Source organism: Prionailurus bengalensis, chromosome C1 (assembly GCF_016509475.1).
Source record: "Prionailurus bengalensis isolate Pbe53 chromosome C1, Fcat_Pben_1.1_paternal_pri, whole genome shotgun sequence".
Lineage (NCBI taxonomy): Eukaryota > Metazoa > Chordata > Mammalia > Carnivora > Felidae > Prionailurus > Prionailurus bengalensis.
This window is the reverse complement of record NC_057345.1, coordinates 1,287,388-1,304,593: the sequence shown is the minus strand read 5'-3', so window position 1 is coordinate 1,304,593 and position 17,206 is coordinate 1,287,388. Positions and strand designations below refer to the sequence as shown.

Genomic DNA, 17,206 nt, shown 5'->3' with positions numbered 1-17,206 from the left:
CCCAGGGTCACCTGGGAGTCAGCTGCCCTAGGGACCGTCTGTCCACTGCCAGCACTGGGCTCTTTCCCGAAGCGTCCGGTGCCTCTGAGGTCTCATCCCTCAAGGGTCTTCTGGCCAGCAGGAGCTCCTCAGGGACTGGCCCTGCCTACCACCATTCGTGTCCATGCTCCAGCTTCAGGAATATTTTTCAGATGGTCCCCTACAAACTCCCATAGACTCCCCGTTTTGCCCAAAGGCAGCCTCCTCCAGGAGGGTTGTCCTGTTTTCCCCTGCACTGTCTGCAGATCTCACCATCAGAGTGAGTGTCTTCCCCACCTGCAGGTGCATCGTCCACCCCAGGCTGGGGCGCCTGGAAGGCAGGGTCCCTGACACCCCCATTTTGCATGTGGCTTTTAGAACTGTCCTTGGTCCCTAGAGACCCGGGCTGGTGGGTCACATGCGCCCTGGGAACAGCTGCACTCACTGAAAGAGGCAGGTCTCTGGGGGTCTGCAAGCCCCAGGTGCCTTCTCTGCACTAGCTCAGAGCACTGGAGGTCAGCATCTGGCCAGCTCGGTGAGGGAACAACAAAGACAACAGTCCAGACGTTTCGTGTTGGGCCAACGGCCGCGGGGACCCCGGCGCGCGGGCAGGCCAGTGGTCCTCCAGCTGCCGGGACCACAGAGGCGGGCTGGGAGGGGGGGGCGGGCCCGGGTGCCTCATTAGCATAATATATGCGCGGGAGGCGTTTAGCAGTCAAATATATGCGCATATATCTCCATGGCTGATGAGGCTGGCCGGGCACATTCAAAATGGCGGAGTGCGGAGCGAGCGGCAGCGGGAGCAGCGGGGACAGCTTGGACAAGAGCATCACGCTGCCCCCCGACGAGATCTTCCGCAACCTGGAGAACGCCAAGCGCTTCGCCATTGACATAGGTAGCCGCGGACGGGCGCCGGGAGCTGAGCGGCGCGCGGCGGGCGTGGGCGCGGGCGGCGGAGCCGGCGGGCCGGGGGCGGTGGCAAGGACGAAGGGCGGGGCGCGGGCCGCCGGCGCGCACAGCCTGCCGGGCCTTGTAGTCCGCGGGCCGTCGGCGCCTACGCTGGCCGCGGCAGCCGGACTACAGCTCCCGGCAGGCGCCGCGGGGGCCGGAGCGGGGCACGCCGGCCCTCGTAGTCCCGCGCGGAGAGGCGGGCGGCCCGGCGGCCCCTCGTTAGTCCACCCGGGTAGGGTCGGCCGCCGGGCGGGGCCTGTCCGAGCCACGAGAGCGATCTGGGGCCCGCCGTCTGGGGCGGCGCCGAGGGCGGGCAGCGGCCCGGCCTGGGGCCGCGGGAACCCTCGGCGGGCTGCCCGTCTGGGCCCAGCCCGAAGCCCTCCTCCCGCTGCCGCCCTCGGCTTCTGGACCACTGACATTTGGCGGGAGTTTGGAGGACCTGGACGTGGACCTTGGGACCCTTGCCGGCATCTTTCAGAAGCCTCCCTGCCCCGTGCAGGCCGCAGGGGTGACCCCAGGACCTCGCCCAGGCTCTACCCGACCTTCCTGCTCTAGGCCCGTTCTAGACCCTCATCCCACGCTGGCGCCGGCCGCCTCCCAGCAGCCCCCTTTCGTAGATGAGGACGCTGAGGTCAGATAGGTGAACTAAGTTGTTTGAGGTCGGCTGGTAAGCGGCCAGGTGGGGCCTGAAATCTGGTCAAGCCTCGGCACTTGGCTGCTCTGTCCCCGTCGGCAGGGGATGAAGGTTTCCTGGGGGCAGCTTCACTGGGCGAGGCGCCCGGAGTAGGCATGGTGGCCTCACACGGCTCCCTTCTCAGCTGGCTCTCGGCTGGGGCCTAGGTTTGCTTGGGCCTGCCACTAGCCGAGTGTAGGCGGCTAAGCAGCTGGGCAGCGGGGCAGCCCTGCCTGACCTGTTGAAGCTGGCCAGTGATGCTAGAAGGGACAGGCATGCTTCTGTCCCCGCCCCGGGCTCTTCCTCTTGGAGCCATTTGCTTGTGATGGTCTTGTCTCTCCCCTGCTGCTGAGAGTCACTGAGGTGTCTCCGGCTTGGGTGGGGGAGGGTGTCCTCCGGGAGAGTGGAAAGTGGGCTGGACCCTCAGTGTCCTCAGTGCTCACCTTGCAGGCCAGTGGGGGTTGTGAGGGGCGGTGCCTTAGGGTACTGACCTGGTGGCAGGTGTGAGATGCCCGGAGGCCTGGTGGGGGGTGGGGACCCCAGCGTACAGCAGGATGTATTATGAGCGGGGGACCCGATTAAACTTGGCGCCTGACTGCACGCTGGGCTGGCAGTGGGAAGCTTGGAGGCCCTGCTCTGCCCGTCTTCTGAGACCTACCCGTGCCTTGATGTGACAGGGGCCCGGGCAGGTGTGTGCCCTGACGTTTCCGACTTTGTTTGGCTGCACTTAAACCTGGGTTCTGCGCCCTGGGAACAGGTTGGCACTTAACGTTCCTGAAAGTGCAGCTGAGAAATCAGGCTTCTCCCATTTCCTCTTCCCTCACCCAAGCCTCCTGCTCCAGGAGAGCTCAGCTGCTCTGTGTCCTTGGCAAGCTTCTTCCTCTCTCGGACACTCGTGTCAGCCAAGCAGACTCCCTGCTTCGAAAGCATCAGGGACATTTTGTCTACGAACACATGCTTAAAGCTGACTTGACTTCAAGTCTCTGCTGGGCAGCAGACGGGTCCCTCGGGTGAAGAGCAAGGGCAAGGGGGCAGTGACCCGGTGCCCACGGTGGAAGGACTGGCCAAGAAGGCGGAGGAGAGGGTGGCCCTGCGCCCGGCCCTGTGGGTCTGGATGGACTGGGGGTGGGGGGGTCCCGGCTCAGGTGCTGGTGGAGGGACACGGGCGGGGTGATGTCAGTCCGGGTACCGTTGGCCCTGGAGTGGGGTGCGGGCTGGACTGGAGCGTCCTTGATGTCCACCACTGTGTGCACCCACCAGCGTGGTCACTGCACTTAGCGGGTGTGACATGCCAGGACCTGTGGCCGGCAGTCACTAAATCCAAGGGATCCTGCGAGCAGACGGGCTCCCCTGCTCTCCCCGGGCACCCGCCATCCTGCTCTGTGAGCTCACGATCTGAAACTGGACCTTCTGTGATCCGGGGTCTCGTTCACAGTAACTTTTGACAAGTCTCAAAATATATCTTCTTCCCTTTGCGTCGCCTGTTTAAGGTTTATCGTGTTTATTCACGGAGTGAAAGCTGCTCCGGGCCAGGCGGGGATTGAGGGCAGGGAGGAGGGATAAGGAGGCTTAGACCAAGTCCTGCTTCTTAAAGCCCATGGTCTGGGGATGAGAGGAAGCCTGTGAGCGGGCGTGCTGACCGTGGCCCGACAAGGGCAGGTCACGGGGCACCCTGGGAGGCCCTGTCCACGCTGCCTGGCAGGCTCCGGGCGGCCGCTCTCAGATTGAGATCCGTTACCTGGACGAGTCGCGGCCCTCTGATACCTGCCTTTTCCAGATGTTTCCTGACTTGAGTGCTTGTCACATGCTCCCTGGGGACAGCATCACAAAGCAACTCTCAGAGATCGCCTCCAGCCTCGTCCTCACACGGGGCGTCCTGCTGGCTGCGCTGGCCACACGAACCCGTTCTGTGGCTGTGGCGACAAGCCTTTTGCTGCCCCCCCCCCCCACCACCACCATCGCGGGCCTTGCGGGAATCCACCTGACGCCTCCCCAAGGCCACCTCTGACTCCCCAGAGCTTACCCTTGAAAGTGACTGCTCGGGTGTCTCTCTAACTGGCCCTGAACGTGTTTCAGGCAAATAAAGGCCTCTTCTCCCTGGTGTTGGGGCTTCCTGGTGGTATTCACGAGATCCGGTCCGAGGGGAGGAGACCCCGCTGCCCCCGTGAGGCCCCCAGCCCCGAGCTTGGAGAGGGTGGGCTGCTAGAACGTTCCCGGTGAGACAGCCCCCTCCTCTGCCGGTGCACTCTGGGAAAATACCCTCGTAGTGGTTCCGCCCCGACCCGTGTTACCACGGACAGTCAAGCGTACTTGTCGGCGAAAGCCGTGCCCTTCTTAGCTTTGTCCTTTGGGTCATTTTCAAGACCACGGTTTGAAACAACTTTTCGAGACCCCTAGTGATCTCCAGGGCCTCCCGGAAACAGGACGCTCTCCTTTCTCCTCGAGGACTTGGTGCGCAGGGGAAGCGGGCAGTCTCAGGCCCGGTTTGAAAGACGGCCGCGTGCTTGGGCCCCACGGTTCCTTCCCTTCGTCCGGTCGGTGGCCCGCGGGGTTTTCGCACCAAGCGACGGCAGGCGCGGGAGCTGGTGTGGCGGGGAGGCCGCGTGGATGACGAGCCTGGGCCCCCGTCCGCCGGCTCCTGACTGCTGCCCCGCGTCTCCCTGCAGGCGGGTCGCTCACCAAGCTGGCCTACTACTCCACCGTGCAGCACAAGGTTGCCAGAGTGCGCTCCTTCGAGTCCTCGGGCAGGGTGAGCCTCCGGGGGGCCCTGGGCGGGCGCTGTCACTGCCCGGCTGCCCTCCCTCCGCTGCTCGTGCACATCGGCCTAGCTTCCAGGGGGATTCCTCGCCCGACACCCCTCCCCGCCGCCAGCCCGGCCCCCCTCCGTCCAGGACCCCGTCAGGAGGCACCCGACACCCCTCCTGCCCCCGACACCCCTCCCCGCCCCCCAGCCCGGCCCCCCTCCGTCCAGGACCCCGTCAGGAGGCACCCGACACCCCTCCTGCCCCCGACACCCCTCCCTACCCCCCAGCTCAGCCCCCCTCCATCCAGGACCCCATCAGGAGGCACCCGACACCCCTCCCTGCTTTCAACACCCCTCCCTGACCCCCAGCTCAGCTCCCCCCTCCGTCCAGGACCCCATCAGGAGGCACCCAACACCCTCCCTGAACCCCAGCCTGGCCCCCCTCCGTCCAGGACCCCGTCAGGAGGCACCCGACACCCCTCCCTGCCCCCAACACCCCTCCCTGCCACCCAGGTCAGCCCCCTCCTCCATCCAGGACCCCATCAGGAGGCACCCGACACCCCTCCCTGCCTCCAACACCCCTCCCTGCCCCCCAGGTCAGCCCCCTCCTCCATCCAGGACCCCATCAGGAGGCACCCGACACCCCTCCCTGCCTCCAACACCCCTCCCGGCCCCCCTCCTTCCAGGACCCCGTCACAGGCACCCGACACCCTTCCCTGCCTCCGACACCCCTCCCTGCCCCCCAGGTCAGCTCCCCCCTCCATCCAGGACCCCTCAGGAGGCACCCAACACCCCTCCCTGCCTCCAACACCCCTCCCTGCCCCCCAGCTCAGCCCCCCCCCCCCACCGTCCAGGACCCTTCAGGAGGCACTTCCGGCCGCTTCCTGTTGCCTGGGAAGCCGGCTCCTTCCCCGCCCCTGCCCTGGCGCTGCCTCTGGCCTGAACTTAGCGTTGTTAAGGGTGACGTTGCTCATGGTCCCGCGGCCTCATCCCCGCGTCTTCCCCCTCCCCCTCCCGCCAAGGGCAGCACGCACACACAGACCCCCAACCTGTATCCCCAGGACACAGAGCAGGACCACGAGCCGCCCTACGAGATCTCAGTCCAGGAGGAGGTCACTGCCCGGCTGCACTTCGTCAAGTTCGAGAACACCTACATAGAAGCTTGTCTGGACTTCATCAAAGACCACCTCGTCAACACTGAGACCAAGGTCATCCAGGCCACCGGGGGCGGGGCGTACAAATTCAAGGACCTCATTGAAGAAAAACTGCGGCTGAAGTAAGTGGGGGGCGCCGGCCGGTTCTCGGGGGCGGGCTCTGAAAGCACCCGCTCCGCCCTGTGCTGGGACTAGACTCAGGGGCCGGGCCGGTGGGAGGGTTCTGGCGGCCGGACCCCGGGGGGCCGGGGGGTGGGGGGGCTGGGGGGGGAGCCGAGGGGGCACAAGGAAGGAAGGGGGCCCGGCTGTGCAGCACAGCTCCCTGTCGTGCTGGCGCAGAGGTCCGCGTGGGCTTAGCCGCCTGCGCACGGAGCCGGCAGAGGGCCGGCCGCTCAGGCGATGACGGTGGCCGCCGTGGCTGCGGGGCGGGGGGAGGGAGGTGCCTTCGGAGCGGCCGGGCCGGTTGGCTTCTGAGGGCCGGGTGCGTCCGAGTGGCAAGCTGAGCGCGGCCGGGCCGGGGCGGCGTGTCCACGAGGGACCCCGCGCTGCAGCAGAGGCGCCTTCTGTGGCCCGTGCTGTTTTCAGTGGCCGGGCTCCTTCCGTTGCAGAGTGGACAAGGAGGACGTGATGACCTGCTTGATAAAGGGCTGCAACTTCGTGCTGAGGAACATCCCACACGAGGCCTTCGCGTATCAGAAAGATTCCGACCCCGAGTTCCGATTCCAGACCAATCACCCTGACATTTTCCCGTACCTTCTGGTCAACATCGGCTCTGGAGTGTCCATTGTGAAGGTGAGGTGGGCTCCCCGGACCACGCGTGACGGCCGGGCAGGGAGCACCCGTGCAGCGTCTGTGGGGGCTGCCGTGGGGAGGCGGCCCAGGCTCGGCCTGCTGGATGGCGCCCCCCCCCCCCGCCCCCGCGTCTGGGGCGTCCCCAGGACCGGTGGGCGGTGGCCGGCCCCCCTCGGCAGCTCACCTGCCCTGCCGCCACAGGTGGAGACGGAGGACAGGTTCGAGTGGGTTGGCGGCAGCTCCATCGGAGGTGGCACCTTCTGGGGACTCGGGGCTCTGCTCACCAAAACAAAGGTATCCCGCCGTCCGCGGGGAGACGCTCCCGGCTCTGCGTCGAGTCCCGCTTCCCACGCCTTCTCAGGAGAGGGTCGGCGGCCAGGGGACCCGAGGCGGCCGGTGTCGCTGTGGAAGCGGCTCCTTCCGCGGCCCGGTCCTGGCCCTGTGCCTGGTCCTTGCGGGAGGCAGCCTGGGCGCCCAGAGTCTCCCCCCCGCCCCCCCGCCGCTTCCCCCCTCCCGGGTGGGTGGCCGTGGAGCCCGGCCCACCGCCGGCTCCTCGGCGCGGGGCTGGTTCCTGGGCTGTGGGGACGCCGCCAGCTCCCGCACCCCACCCCCTTCCGTCCGCCCTGTCCCCCCAGAAGTTTGACGAGCTGCTGCATCTGGCCTCCAAGGGCCAGCACACGAGTGTGGACATGCTGGTGCAGGACGTGTATGGGGGTGCCCACCAGACCCTGGGGCTGAGCGGCGACCTCATCGCCAGTAGCTTCGGGAAGTCGGCCGCTGCCGACAAAGGTACGCCGCCCCCCCCCCCCCCCCCCCCCGCCGCCGTCCCCCTCCCCCCGCCCTGCGGCCCCCTCCCCCCGCCCTGCGGCCCCCTCGCGGGCCCGGCCTCGCCCAGCGGCGCCCTGCCTCTGCCCTCCCAGAGTTCTCCAAGGAGGACATGGCCAAGAGCCTGCTGCACATGATCAGCAACGACATCGGGCAGCTCGCCTGCCTGTACGCGAAGCTGCACTGCTTGGACAGGGTGTACTTCGGCGGCTTCTTCATCCGGGGCCACCCCGTCACCATGCGCACCATCACCTACAGCATTAACTTCTTCTCCAAGGTGCGGGGCCCCCTCCCTCCCTGTGCCGGCACCCTGGGCTCCGCTCTTCCCGGGTACTCGGCTTGGCCCCTTGGCTCTTCAAAACCAGCCGACCCAGGGGCCGGGGCGCCCGGGGCAGGCAGCCAAGAAGCGGGGCGCCCCCGCCAGCTTCTCCTGGGCTCCTGCCTCCCTTCCGCTGGCCAGTTCCCGCGTCCCGCGCCTGGGGCGCCACAGCCCTCCCTGGGCTGGGCGTGATGCCAGCGGCGAGCCTCTGGGGCCGTCTCCACCGTGCGCGGGCTGCAGACGAGCTTTGAGACGCGTGTCGTTCGAGTGGGGTGACCGGGGTGGGTGTTAATTTGCGGAAGGAGTTACTCGCAAATGCCAAGCGTCTGGGTTCCACACCGAGTGCGGTTTTGTTGACGAGTGCGTCGCAGACTGTCCAGGAAACCTCCACCGCGTACAGAGACCGCCTGTGTGGGCCGCCCAGGTGTCGCTTGGAGGTCAGCTCAGGCGGGGTTTTGCCACGGCAGGGGGAAGTCCAGGCGCTGTTCTTGAGACACGAAGGCTACCTGGGAGCCATTGGAGCGTTTCTCAAAGGAGCAGAACAAGACAGTGAGTGGAGCAGCCGTGGGGGGACCCGTGCTCGCTTCAGGGCGGGGCAGGGCCTGTGCCGCGAGGGGTGGGGGTGAGAGGCCACCGGGGCCCTGGGAGTGGGTCTCTAACCTTCGGGGAGAGGCCCCGCCCACCAGCTTCACCGTCCCTCGGAATCACGAGCCTGAGGGGCCGGCCCTTCCGAGGGGTCGGTGGGAGGCGACACCTGTGGGTTCACGTGGCACGTGATTGACCCTGGGTTGGGGGGGGGAGGGTTTTGGTGGGTGAAAAGGGCTCCAAGCAGGGGCCAGGGGCACATGGCCCTCCTCTGCCTGCCTCTCGCCTTGCTGTCTGCCAAGCTGCGTCTCTTCGGCCAGGCCATGCTTTTTCAAGGACGCTTGCAGGATGTGATGGGGCAGGGCGGGGCAGGCCGCTTTAAGAGGCCGCGAAGGGTACGGGTGTCATCTCACGGGGTTTCAGTGCCAGTGCGAGGGACTACGGTAGCGTAGCACGAAACCCCAGGCCACCTGTGCTGTGGAGACCTCCCAGGGTGGTCGGGCCACCTGGGGTCTGAGTGACACCCGGTCCCTCCCTCCCTAGACCCTAACCAGTACAGCTGGGGAGAAAACTATGCCGGCAGCTCCGGGCTGATGAGCTCATCCCCGGAGCTCTGCCCGACACAGCGGGTGAGGAGCGGCACTGTGAGTATGGGGTCCTTGGTGGGGTCGTCAGGTTCCGAGAGACCCTCTCCCGGTGCAGACCGGCCACTGAGCAGGCCGAGACTCTGGGACAAAAGACAGGCAGCGGGGCTTGCTTCCCTCCTCCTCTTAGCATTTTCCACACGTCCCTCTGGAGCCTCCGAGACTGTGCGGTCCAGCCCCCGTGTCTGCAGGCAGAATACAGAGTGTGTTTCCCCAGAATTGTGGCACCATTCACAACCCAGAGCCACAGAACCCCCCACGGGCCCTTCCCTAGACCACGTTCTCTGCCCGATGGTTTCGAGCGGTAGAACAGGACAGTCTGCGGTCCCTGCTGGTTTCCTGCCCGTCCCTCGGTCCCCACTTGGAGAGGCCCGTGTGACCAGCAGTCAGCCAGACAGAGGACGCTACCATCACGGCCCCACCCTGGGAGACGTCGCACGCTTATCGAGGACACCCCCCAGATGGCATATGTCGCTCTGGTAACTCACTGAGCAGTTACCAGAACTCGGGCGCCCTGTTGGAGAGCCAGCTGGACGAGTGCGGACAACTAGTCTGGGCACACGAGTCGGAATGTCTCCGTCAGGACCAGGCTGCTGGCCTTTTGGACGCAAAAAGTTGATTTTCCGTCACGGACGCAGATTCTCATACTAGTTAGCGTAAGCCTCGTGGGGACGCGTGTGATCTAATCGTAGCCTCCCCGGAGAGAAAGCTCCCACACCCCGGGCCTGGTCGGAGCAGCGACTGGCTCGCAAGGAGTCTCTGCATCTTGATTTGTAGAGGGGCGATGTGGATTCCCGCCTTAGGGATCGTAAAACCAAATGGATAAGCGAGCACGAAATCCCCGCGTCAGACCTGATGTGGATGCCGGTCGTCCCCACGCGGCACGTGCTTGGCGCCTCGCATGCCTGTTGTGCTGGGTCTCTGTGGCCCTGCGAGGCGGGGACAGAGACCCCCCATTCGCAGAGGGAGAGGCCGAAGCGCGGAGGGGCCAGGTCATCGCTTTGGGTTTGCGGAGGCTACGCAAGGCCAGGCTGAGGCGTGAGCTCCCGGGTCCAGGTAGCGGGAGGGCCCGCGAAGCCCGGGCCGAGGCCCTGAGGTCGGTGACCGTCCACTTTCTTTCCTCGCGTGGAAAATGCCAGCTGTTTCCACGCTGAACTTGTCACTCGGGACATCCTGAAAGTCCCCATGTGGCGGCCCTTCCTGTGCGGAAGCCCCGGCACAGAGCACGCCTGCCGGTCACCCCCCAGGCTTGCCGGGCCGAAGGCCGCCGGCAGACCAGAGCCGCGTCCCGGTGTGCGGCGATGTGGTGGGTCACTCCCTAGAGGCGGGGACAGGGCCGCTAGGCGTGTGCCGGGTTCTCGCGTGTGCGGGAGAGCACCGGCTTCGGTCTTGACCACGTGAGCCAAAACTCTGGCTGGCTGAGTGACCCCTCCTCCAGAAACCGCTGGGGCACTGGCCTGCTTGTCGCTGGCGGCCACAGGTAGCACGTTGGGCATAAAGGGCCCCCTCGGCGATGCCGGCGGAACTGGCATCAGACTCGTGCTGCGGAGACAAAGGAGCCAGTGTGGGGCCTGGACCGCCTGCCCCACGGGGTCCCGGTGGCCTTGCCGTGGACCCCATACGGGGGAGTTACGGGTCCAGGGCCTGCGGGGCAGCGAGTGGGACAATGCGTGCAAGTAGCATACGTGGGGACCCACGAGCACGGCCGGCGTGTCTGGGGGTCGTGTGTGAGGTTGGGCTCAGGCTGGTGTGGGAGCCCCCGCCGCAGGGGTCCCAGGAGACTCCACGGGGGAGGGAGGGAGGGAGGGGGCCGGGCAGACTTGGGATCTGGGGTGCGTGGCTCAGGCCACCGGCCAGATGGAGGGCGCCGTGGCTGAGCGGGGCCACGGGCGGGGTCTGGGGACGGGAAGAAGGGGCTTGTCCGCTTGCACCCGCAGCGGTCTCCTCCCCGCGCCCCTTCCGATCTCGCCGAGGAGCTGGTTCTCAGGCTGGCGGGAGGCGCCTCGGCCTTCTAGAACTTCGCGGCTGAGCATCCGCCGCCTCTCGTCCTTCCAGTTCGACCTTCTGGAGATGGACCGGCTGGAGAGGCCGCTGGCCAACCTGCCACTCCTTCTGGACCCGTCTTCCTACGTGCCCGACACGGTCGACCTCACGGACGACGCCCTGGCCCGCAAGTACTGGCTCACCTGCTTCGAGGAGGCCCTGGACGGGGTGAGGGCTCGGGGCGGGCCGGGCGCCCCTGGGGTCGAGACGGGCGGCTCGGAGTTCGTAGGCGCCGGAGGCCCCGGGCGCCCATGCAGCAAGCGACAGGTGTGGTGAAGGAGGAGGGGGCGTCTCCCGGAAGCCGCCGGAGGCGTGTGTGAGCCTGAGGGGGTGAATCACGTTTCCCAGGTAAAAACGTGGCTCCTAGTGGCTCGTCGGCGAGCTGGGACGTGTCCTCGGCGAGGGCGTATGAACGCGCCCCGCCTCCGTGCCGGCTACCGCGTCTCTCCAGAGCGCAAACAGTTCGCGCGGGGGTCAGGGGACAGCGGCGATCGGGCTCCGGACTCCAAAGAGTCGTGACTCGAGCCCTTCGGGGCCCCCCAGGAGCACGTGTCCCTCCTACAGCCCCTCGGGCCCCTGGGGTCCTCAGAGGGAGGGGTCCTGCCCTGCCCCAGACCCCCGTAGCCTGCAGGGACGGCCCCCCGAGCCACCCATCCCCCTGGCACGGCGGGAGCTCGGGTGGCCCCGTTGCCACCCGGGAGACGGCTCGGCGGCAGCGCGTGCCCGTGCTGACCGCCCCGTGCTCGCAGGTGGTGAAACGCGCCGTGGCCAGCCAGCCGGGCTCCGTGGACGCAGCCGAGCGGGCGGAGAAGTTCCGGCAGAAATACTGGCGCAAGCTGCAGACGCTGCGACACCAGCCGTTGTGAGTGTCCCCTGCCCGGGGCCGCCTCGCGGTGCGCCGGGGGCCCGGCCTGGGAACGTGTGCTCGCGAGGGCCGGGGCTCCCGACGGCCGCTCCTGGGGCCACACGTGCGGCGGTGCACGCCCCCCTGCCCGCCCGCTCGGCCGCCCGGCGGGGCCAGGCCGCCTCGGTTCCCCCGTGACGACGCTCTCGGGGGCGGAGGGGGTGGCGGGCAGCGTGCGTGGCCGTCAGATCCGCTCAGCCGCCCTTCCCCTGCCCCGTCCCCAGTGCTTACGGAACGCTGACCGTGCGCAGCCTTCTGGACACGAGGGAGCACTGTTTGAATGAGTTCAACTTCCCGGACCCCTACTCCAAAGTGAGTTCCGCCTTCCCGCGCAGGACTGGCGCCCGCGATGGGGACACGGCCAGCGGGGAGTAGGGGCGTGGCCCGGCTGTTCCCCGGGAGCGCGGGGTGGACGCGGGCGGCGACACCTGTCAGAGCCGAGGTTTGGAGGCCCCGCCTCTCCGGCCCCGGGAGCTCGCCGCCTCAGAGCGTTCGTGGACACCAGTCGTGCCCTCGCGGGCGACAAGCCGGCCGGAGCCTGGTGGGCGGCCTAGACGGGCCACGCTGACCAGAAGGCCACGTGCGCGGGCCCGTGCCGCACACCGCTTCCCGCCCCCTGCCCTCGGGTGGAGCGTCTCGGGACGGGGGCGCCGGGTGCCTGTGGGGGTCCACGTCTTCCACCGCAGCCCTCCCCGGCCCTGCCCTGGGCCACGCCGTGACCTTGCACGGCTCCGAATCTGCGGTTTCTAACGGCTTGGTTGGCGTAAACTCCCGTGGTGGCGCGTTGAGCACGCGACCCCTCGGCACCGGTTCACAGCGATGTTCCCGGTGACGCTCTCCGCGGCGTCCCCAGCCGGGCGCCCTCCCTCTGCCCGGTCCGCCGAAGGCCTGCGGGAGGCAGGGCCGCGCCGTCGCTCCCGAGCAGCCGCCCGCCTGTCCCCACAGGTCAAGCAGAAGGAAAATGGGGTCGCGCTGAAGTGTTTCCCGAGGGTGATCCGCTGTCTGGACGCCTTGGGCTGGGAGGAGAGGCAGCTGGCCCTGGTGAAAGGCTTGCTGGCGGGGAACGTCTTCGACTGGGGAGCGAAAGCCGTCTCTGAGTAGGTGCCGCCCTCCGGCCTCCCGTCAGCCCCACCCCTGCCTGCTCGGTCCAGCTTGGGCCCAGGACCACGGCCCGACTGCCTGTCCTGTCCCCCCCCCCCACCCCCTCACCCGGTCACGTGTGGCCCCGGGAATGACAGGCGGTTCTGTGGGCTGTGCTCCCGTGAGCACAGCCGCGGGGGCCGGCTCACTGGCATCTACCAGGCGTGGGCTTGCGCCCTGAGGCAGAGAGGCAGACCCTTGGTGCACCAGAGTCAGAGTTAACACTTGACGTTTGAAAGTGAGAAACGGAGGCGCCTCGTGAAGGAGTCCGCAGACTCGGGTGGGGGCACGTGCCCCGGCCCCCAGAGCACCCCGGGCTCTCGGTCTGGGGTCACCGTCAAAACCCAGCCTTCCAGCGTGATTTCCCGGGGCTCCCGAAGGGGCAGGCATGCCTGTCCCCCGCCTCGCCCTGTGCCCGGCGCCCTGTCTCCCGCCCGCTGTCCCCTCTGCGTGGCTCCCGCTGGTCGCACCAGCGGCATCCTTTCCAACTTTGAGAAGAGTCACCGCCTCTCCCCTCACCCTTGTCCCCGTCCTTCCCTTTGGGTGGCACGTCGAGGCGTGTGCTGGGCGGGGCTGGGAGCCGGCGCCGACCCGGGGCCTTGCCCGAGGTCGCCCCCGACTCAGGACCTCACTCCGCCCCCCGGCACCGCCGTTCACGTTGCCGAGCGGGTCCCCGACCCAGGGCCCGTGCGCTTTGCCGACAACCGACGGCGGAACGTCGCCGATCCGGTCACGGCAACGCTCGCCGGTTTGGGAAGGGCTTCGCTCGGGGTCTCCATGGATGCTGTGAGCTGAGGTTTGGGTGTTTTGTGATTCCGTTCTCTTCCCCGCGCAGCGTCCTTGAATCTGACCCCCAGTTCGGCTTTGAGGAGGCCAAGTCGAAGCTGCAAGGTAGGCTGCCCGGGGCTGGGCGGGGGAGGGGGCCTGCCCGCGAGCGCGCGGCTGACCGTGTCCCTGCCCCGCAGAGCGGCCGTGGCTCGTGGACTCCTACGGCAAGTGGCTTCAGAGACTGAAGGTACAGCTGTCCCCACCTCTGCCCTGGGAGGCGGGAGGGGCCCTGGAGACGGCGCGGGGCTGCCCCGGGGCAGTGCACTGAGGGCCCCTGCCCGCTCCCCCCGCCGCCGAGCTGCGGGTCTCAGCTAACCGCCCCCTGCTCCAGCCTGAGTCCCGCAGGCTCTACTGGTCAGGTCGGCCGGCCTCGGCTCGCAGGTCACGGGGGCCGCAGTCCTGGAAGAGGCACGGGCGCCCTGCCCCCAGCACCCCAGCGCCCGCGGGACCCAGCAGCCCTCGGCCTCGGCCTTCGGGGAGTGTGGAGTACGGAGGTGTCTGGAACGCTTGGACGCGCCTGTTCCCAACTGAACGTCCTGGTTTTGTCTTACAGGGGCCCCCTCACAAATGTGCCTTAATTTTCGCAGATAACAGTGGAATAGACGTCATTTTGGGAGTCTTCCCCTTTGTCAGGGAGCTTCTCTCTAGAGGGACGGAGGTGAGCGTCTGGGCCGAGTCGGGACCCCTGCCCTGGGCCCTCCACTCGCGGTGGGGGTTGGCGTCGGCGTGGCCTCCGTGCGGGCCAGGTAGGTTCAGGTGAGGCTTGTCACGGACCTCGGGTCTGCCCGTTCCGGGGCCGTCCGTGTCCCGACCGGGAGCCGGCCCTCCTGGAGACCACCGAGCAGCGAGGTCACCGGGGCTGCGCCTCCCAGCCGGCAGCCCCGGGTGGGCGGGCGAGCAGAGGCTGGCTCGGTGCCGGGCGGTGGCCGAGGTCCCTACAAAGCTCGGGGCGTCCCGCCGTAGGTCATCCTGGCGTGCAACTCGGGACCCGCCTTGAATGACGTGACGTACTGTGAGTCCCTCATCGTGGCTGAGCGCATCGCGGCCATGGACCCCGTCGTCCAGTAAGCAGGGCGGGCGCCCGGGGGGCCCTGCCCGGAGAAGCTGGGGCATGGTGGGAGCTTCCCAGGGCACCAACCGGCCCCTTGTGCTCCGCAGCTCGGCGCTCAAAGAGGAGAGGCTACTGCTGATGCAGACGGGCTCCAGCTCCCCGTGTCTGGACCTCAGGTACCCCCGAGGCACCCCCTCGCCCACCCCGGCCCCTGGCGCGCGAGCTGGGCAGCAGGGGTCACCAGTGCGGCCGGAGCCCTCGGTCTGGGCAGCCTTCTTCCCTCGGGGACCCGGGAGGGTGGGCTCGGGACCGTCCGCGGCCCGGCCGCGCCGTGGGCTGGTGGGTCGGATGCCCCGCGGCTGGGGCCGCGGGCACCCCACGTGCCCTTAGACGCCTGGGTCTCCGCCTTGCTGCTTTCTGCCCCGGGGGACCCTACGTGAGAGAACCCGGCCTTCGGGAGCCAGCCCCGGGGGAGGGACGTTGCTCGAGGATCGCCCTCCTCCCTGTTCTGGGCCCGTCGTGAACCACGCGGGAAGGGGGAGTTCGCGTGACGCGGAAAGGAGTTAGAGCCTTTGGAGTGCCGCACATAGAAAAGCGTTCTCAGGCCCGGTTTTCACAAGTTGCCCGCCTCAGGCCCCGGAGGGCGGGGATGCCCTTGTGGGGAGGGCGCGGCGGCCGCTCGGTGCAGGGGCAGAGGGCCCGCCGCCCCGCCTCACCGCCCCTCTCCTCCCCGAAGCCGCCTGGACAAGGGGCTGGCCGTGCTGGTCCGGGAGCGAGGCGCAGACCTGGTGGTGATCGAGGGCATGGGCCGCGCCGTGCACACCAACTACTACGCGGCCCTGCGCTGCGAGAGCCTCAAGCTGGCCGTGATCAAGAACTCCTGGCTGGCCGAGCGCCTGGGCGGCCGGCTCTTCAGCGTTATCTTCAAGTACGAGGTCCCGGCCGAGTGAGGCGCCCGCCCCGCCACCCTCCTCCGCTCGTCGGGAATGTACTTCGACCACAACAGGGAGACCGAGTTCCGATCGGAATATTTATGTCGCGCGCCTGTGACTGAGAGCCGGGTGCGCCCGGGTGGGAGCGTGGGCGCGTGTGGCGTCGGGGACGCTGCCGCGTCCGTGGCGGGAGACGCAACTCTGTCCGGTGAGACATTCGTATTGGAATATATTTAACTGTTAAATAATCTTTTATATATATATATACATATGTACGTATAGATATAAATATATGCACATGTCTCCAACGGGTCACCAGAGGCTCGGGGTCCGCACCAAATAGAACGTGTAGCGCGGGCCCGGCCCCTGCCTGTGCTGTGTGGTTGCAGAGAGGGGTGCGGGCAGGGATCCTGAGAGCCCGTCCCCGGGGCGGCCGAGAGCGGGCCCTTCCCTTCAGTCACTCCCCGAGCCCCTGGGCTGGCTGTGGCCTGTGGGCCGTGGCCCACACCCACCCCAGCCCGGGGCCAGGAGACTCCCCCCCGGTGTGTCTGTGTAGACAAGGTTGCCCTCTGCGGCCCCAGCCCCACTGGGCACAAGGGGGACAGGGCGGGCGGCGCTCCCAACTCGACTGGCATCCAGGGAGGACCTTTGAGAGCCCTCGGGGGCCCGTGCACACTCCTGCTTAGAGCCGATCACGCCGCGTGGCCTTGGGCCACCCATGGTGGGTGCCTCTGGGCTGGGCCCCGGGGGGATACCGGTGAGATGACCCTTCTATCAGGGTGTGCGGGGCTCCCGCCTTGGAGGGTGGCCTGCCCCGTCTCCCACCCTCCACGCTCAGGGGCCGTGACCACCCCACTGTTCCAGGCGCCCCTGGTGACCCCCAGACGTGTCACCCCCAGCCCCACGTGCAAGCGGCTCCCAGCCGTTCCTCTGCTAAAGCCGAGACTGTGGCCCCACAGGCTTCCAGCCTCCGGGTCCCCCCAGGCCAGTAGGTGGTCCCCATGAACCCCCATCTCCCACAAGGGTCCCCCGGCCTCGACTCCACCACAGTCCAGCCCTGCACCTCCCCGCCGGCACCCCTGCAGCAGGCTGTGGCCACCTCTGTGTGGCTTCCCCCGTCCCCTCGGCCCAACTGCCCTTTGTCCCCTGCTTCCCGGTGGAGGTGCAGTGCCAGCCTGCCTGGTGCAGGGGGCCCAGCGCAGACACCTGGGAGGCCTCCAGACGTCCGGCCAGAGCCCGGCTCGGCCTGACGTCAGGACGCCCCCACGGGCCCTCCCGCCCACCCAGCCTGGCCCTCAGGAGGGGCACCGGGGGCACCTGCCCCCCTCCTGGGCTTCCTGGGGGCTGAGCCCGGCACCCGGACGGTAGCCGTGTGCGGCAGGCAGGGCCCACCCGGGGCTGGACAAGGCTTGGCCCCCGCTTCTCGTGAGCAGGTGGGACACCAGCTCCAGGAACCCCAGCAGCCAACCCACCCCACCCCTGGTCCAGAACCGCCTTCGCTGCACCCCGGATTCTAGGGGCCCCGAAGGCCAGGCACACCTGAGTGCCCTGCCTCGGTGCTGCTTCTCGCCGTGGGGCGCACTTCCCACGAAAACACACCCCAT

The 17,206-nt window shown here is 68.0% G+C and overlaps 1 protein-coding gene across 3 annotated transcripts; it reads left to right on the top strand.

The window, feature by feature from the left end:
- The first annotated feature begins 757 nt into the window (after positions 1-757).
- On the top strand, positions 758-15,917 carry PANK4 (pantothenate kinase 4 (inactive)). Of its 3 annotated transcripts, none has more exons than XM_043573587.1 (19): positions 758-913; positions 4,309-4,391; positions 5,447-5,661; positions 6,148-6,331; positions 6,533-6,625; positions 6,967-7,120; positions 7,252-7,433; positions 7,943-8,024; positions 8,604-8,689; positions 10,760-10,915; positions 11,497-11,609; positions 11,876-11,963; positions 12,597-12,748; positions 13,627-13,682; positions 13,757-13,806; positions 14,173-14,277; positions 14,583-14,683; positions 14,778-14,846; positions 15,407-15,917. In XM_043573587.1, exons 1-19 carry the CDS (start codon positions 790-792, stop codon positions 15,618-15,620), a joined length of 2,307 nt encoding a protein of 768 aa, XP_043429522.1. In that variant the 5' UTR covers positions 758-789; the 3' UTR covers positions 15,621-15,917. The 3 variants fall into 3 exon arrangements, with proteins under 3 accessions (XP_043429522.1, XP_043429521.1, XP_043429523.1); XM_043573586.1 differs by having other exon boundaries at positions 759-913; positions 8,604-8,704; XM_043573588.1 differs by lacking the exons at positions 758-913; positions 4,309-4,391 and having other exon boundaries at positions 5,550-5,661; positions 6,125-6,331; positions 8,604-8,704.
- The last annotated feature ends 1,289 nt before the right edge of the window (positions 15,918-17,206 follow it).

Excerpts from the sequence above, each read along its gene's own strand:
- PANK4 (XM_043573586.1), top strand. The coding sequence starts at position 790 with ATGGCGGAGTGCGGAGCGAGCGGCAGCGGGAGCAGCGGGGACAGCTTG. Across the intron at positions 11,610-11,875 it reads ACGCTGCGACACCAGCCGTT|TGCTTACGGAACGCTGACCG; the intron begins GTGAGTGTCCCC and ends CCCCGTCCCCAG. Across the intron at positions 14,278-14,582 it reads TTCTCTCTAGAGGGACGGAG|GTCATCCTGGCGTGCAACTC; the intron begins GTGAGCGTCTGG and ends GTCCCGCCGTAG.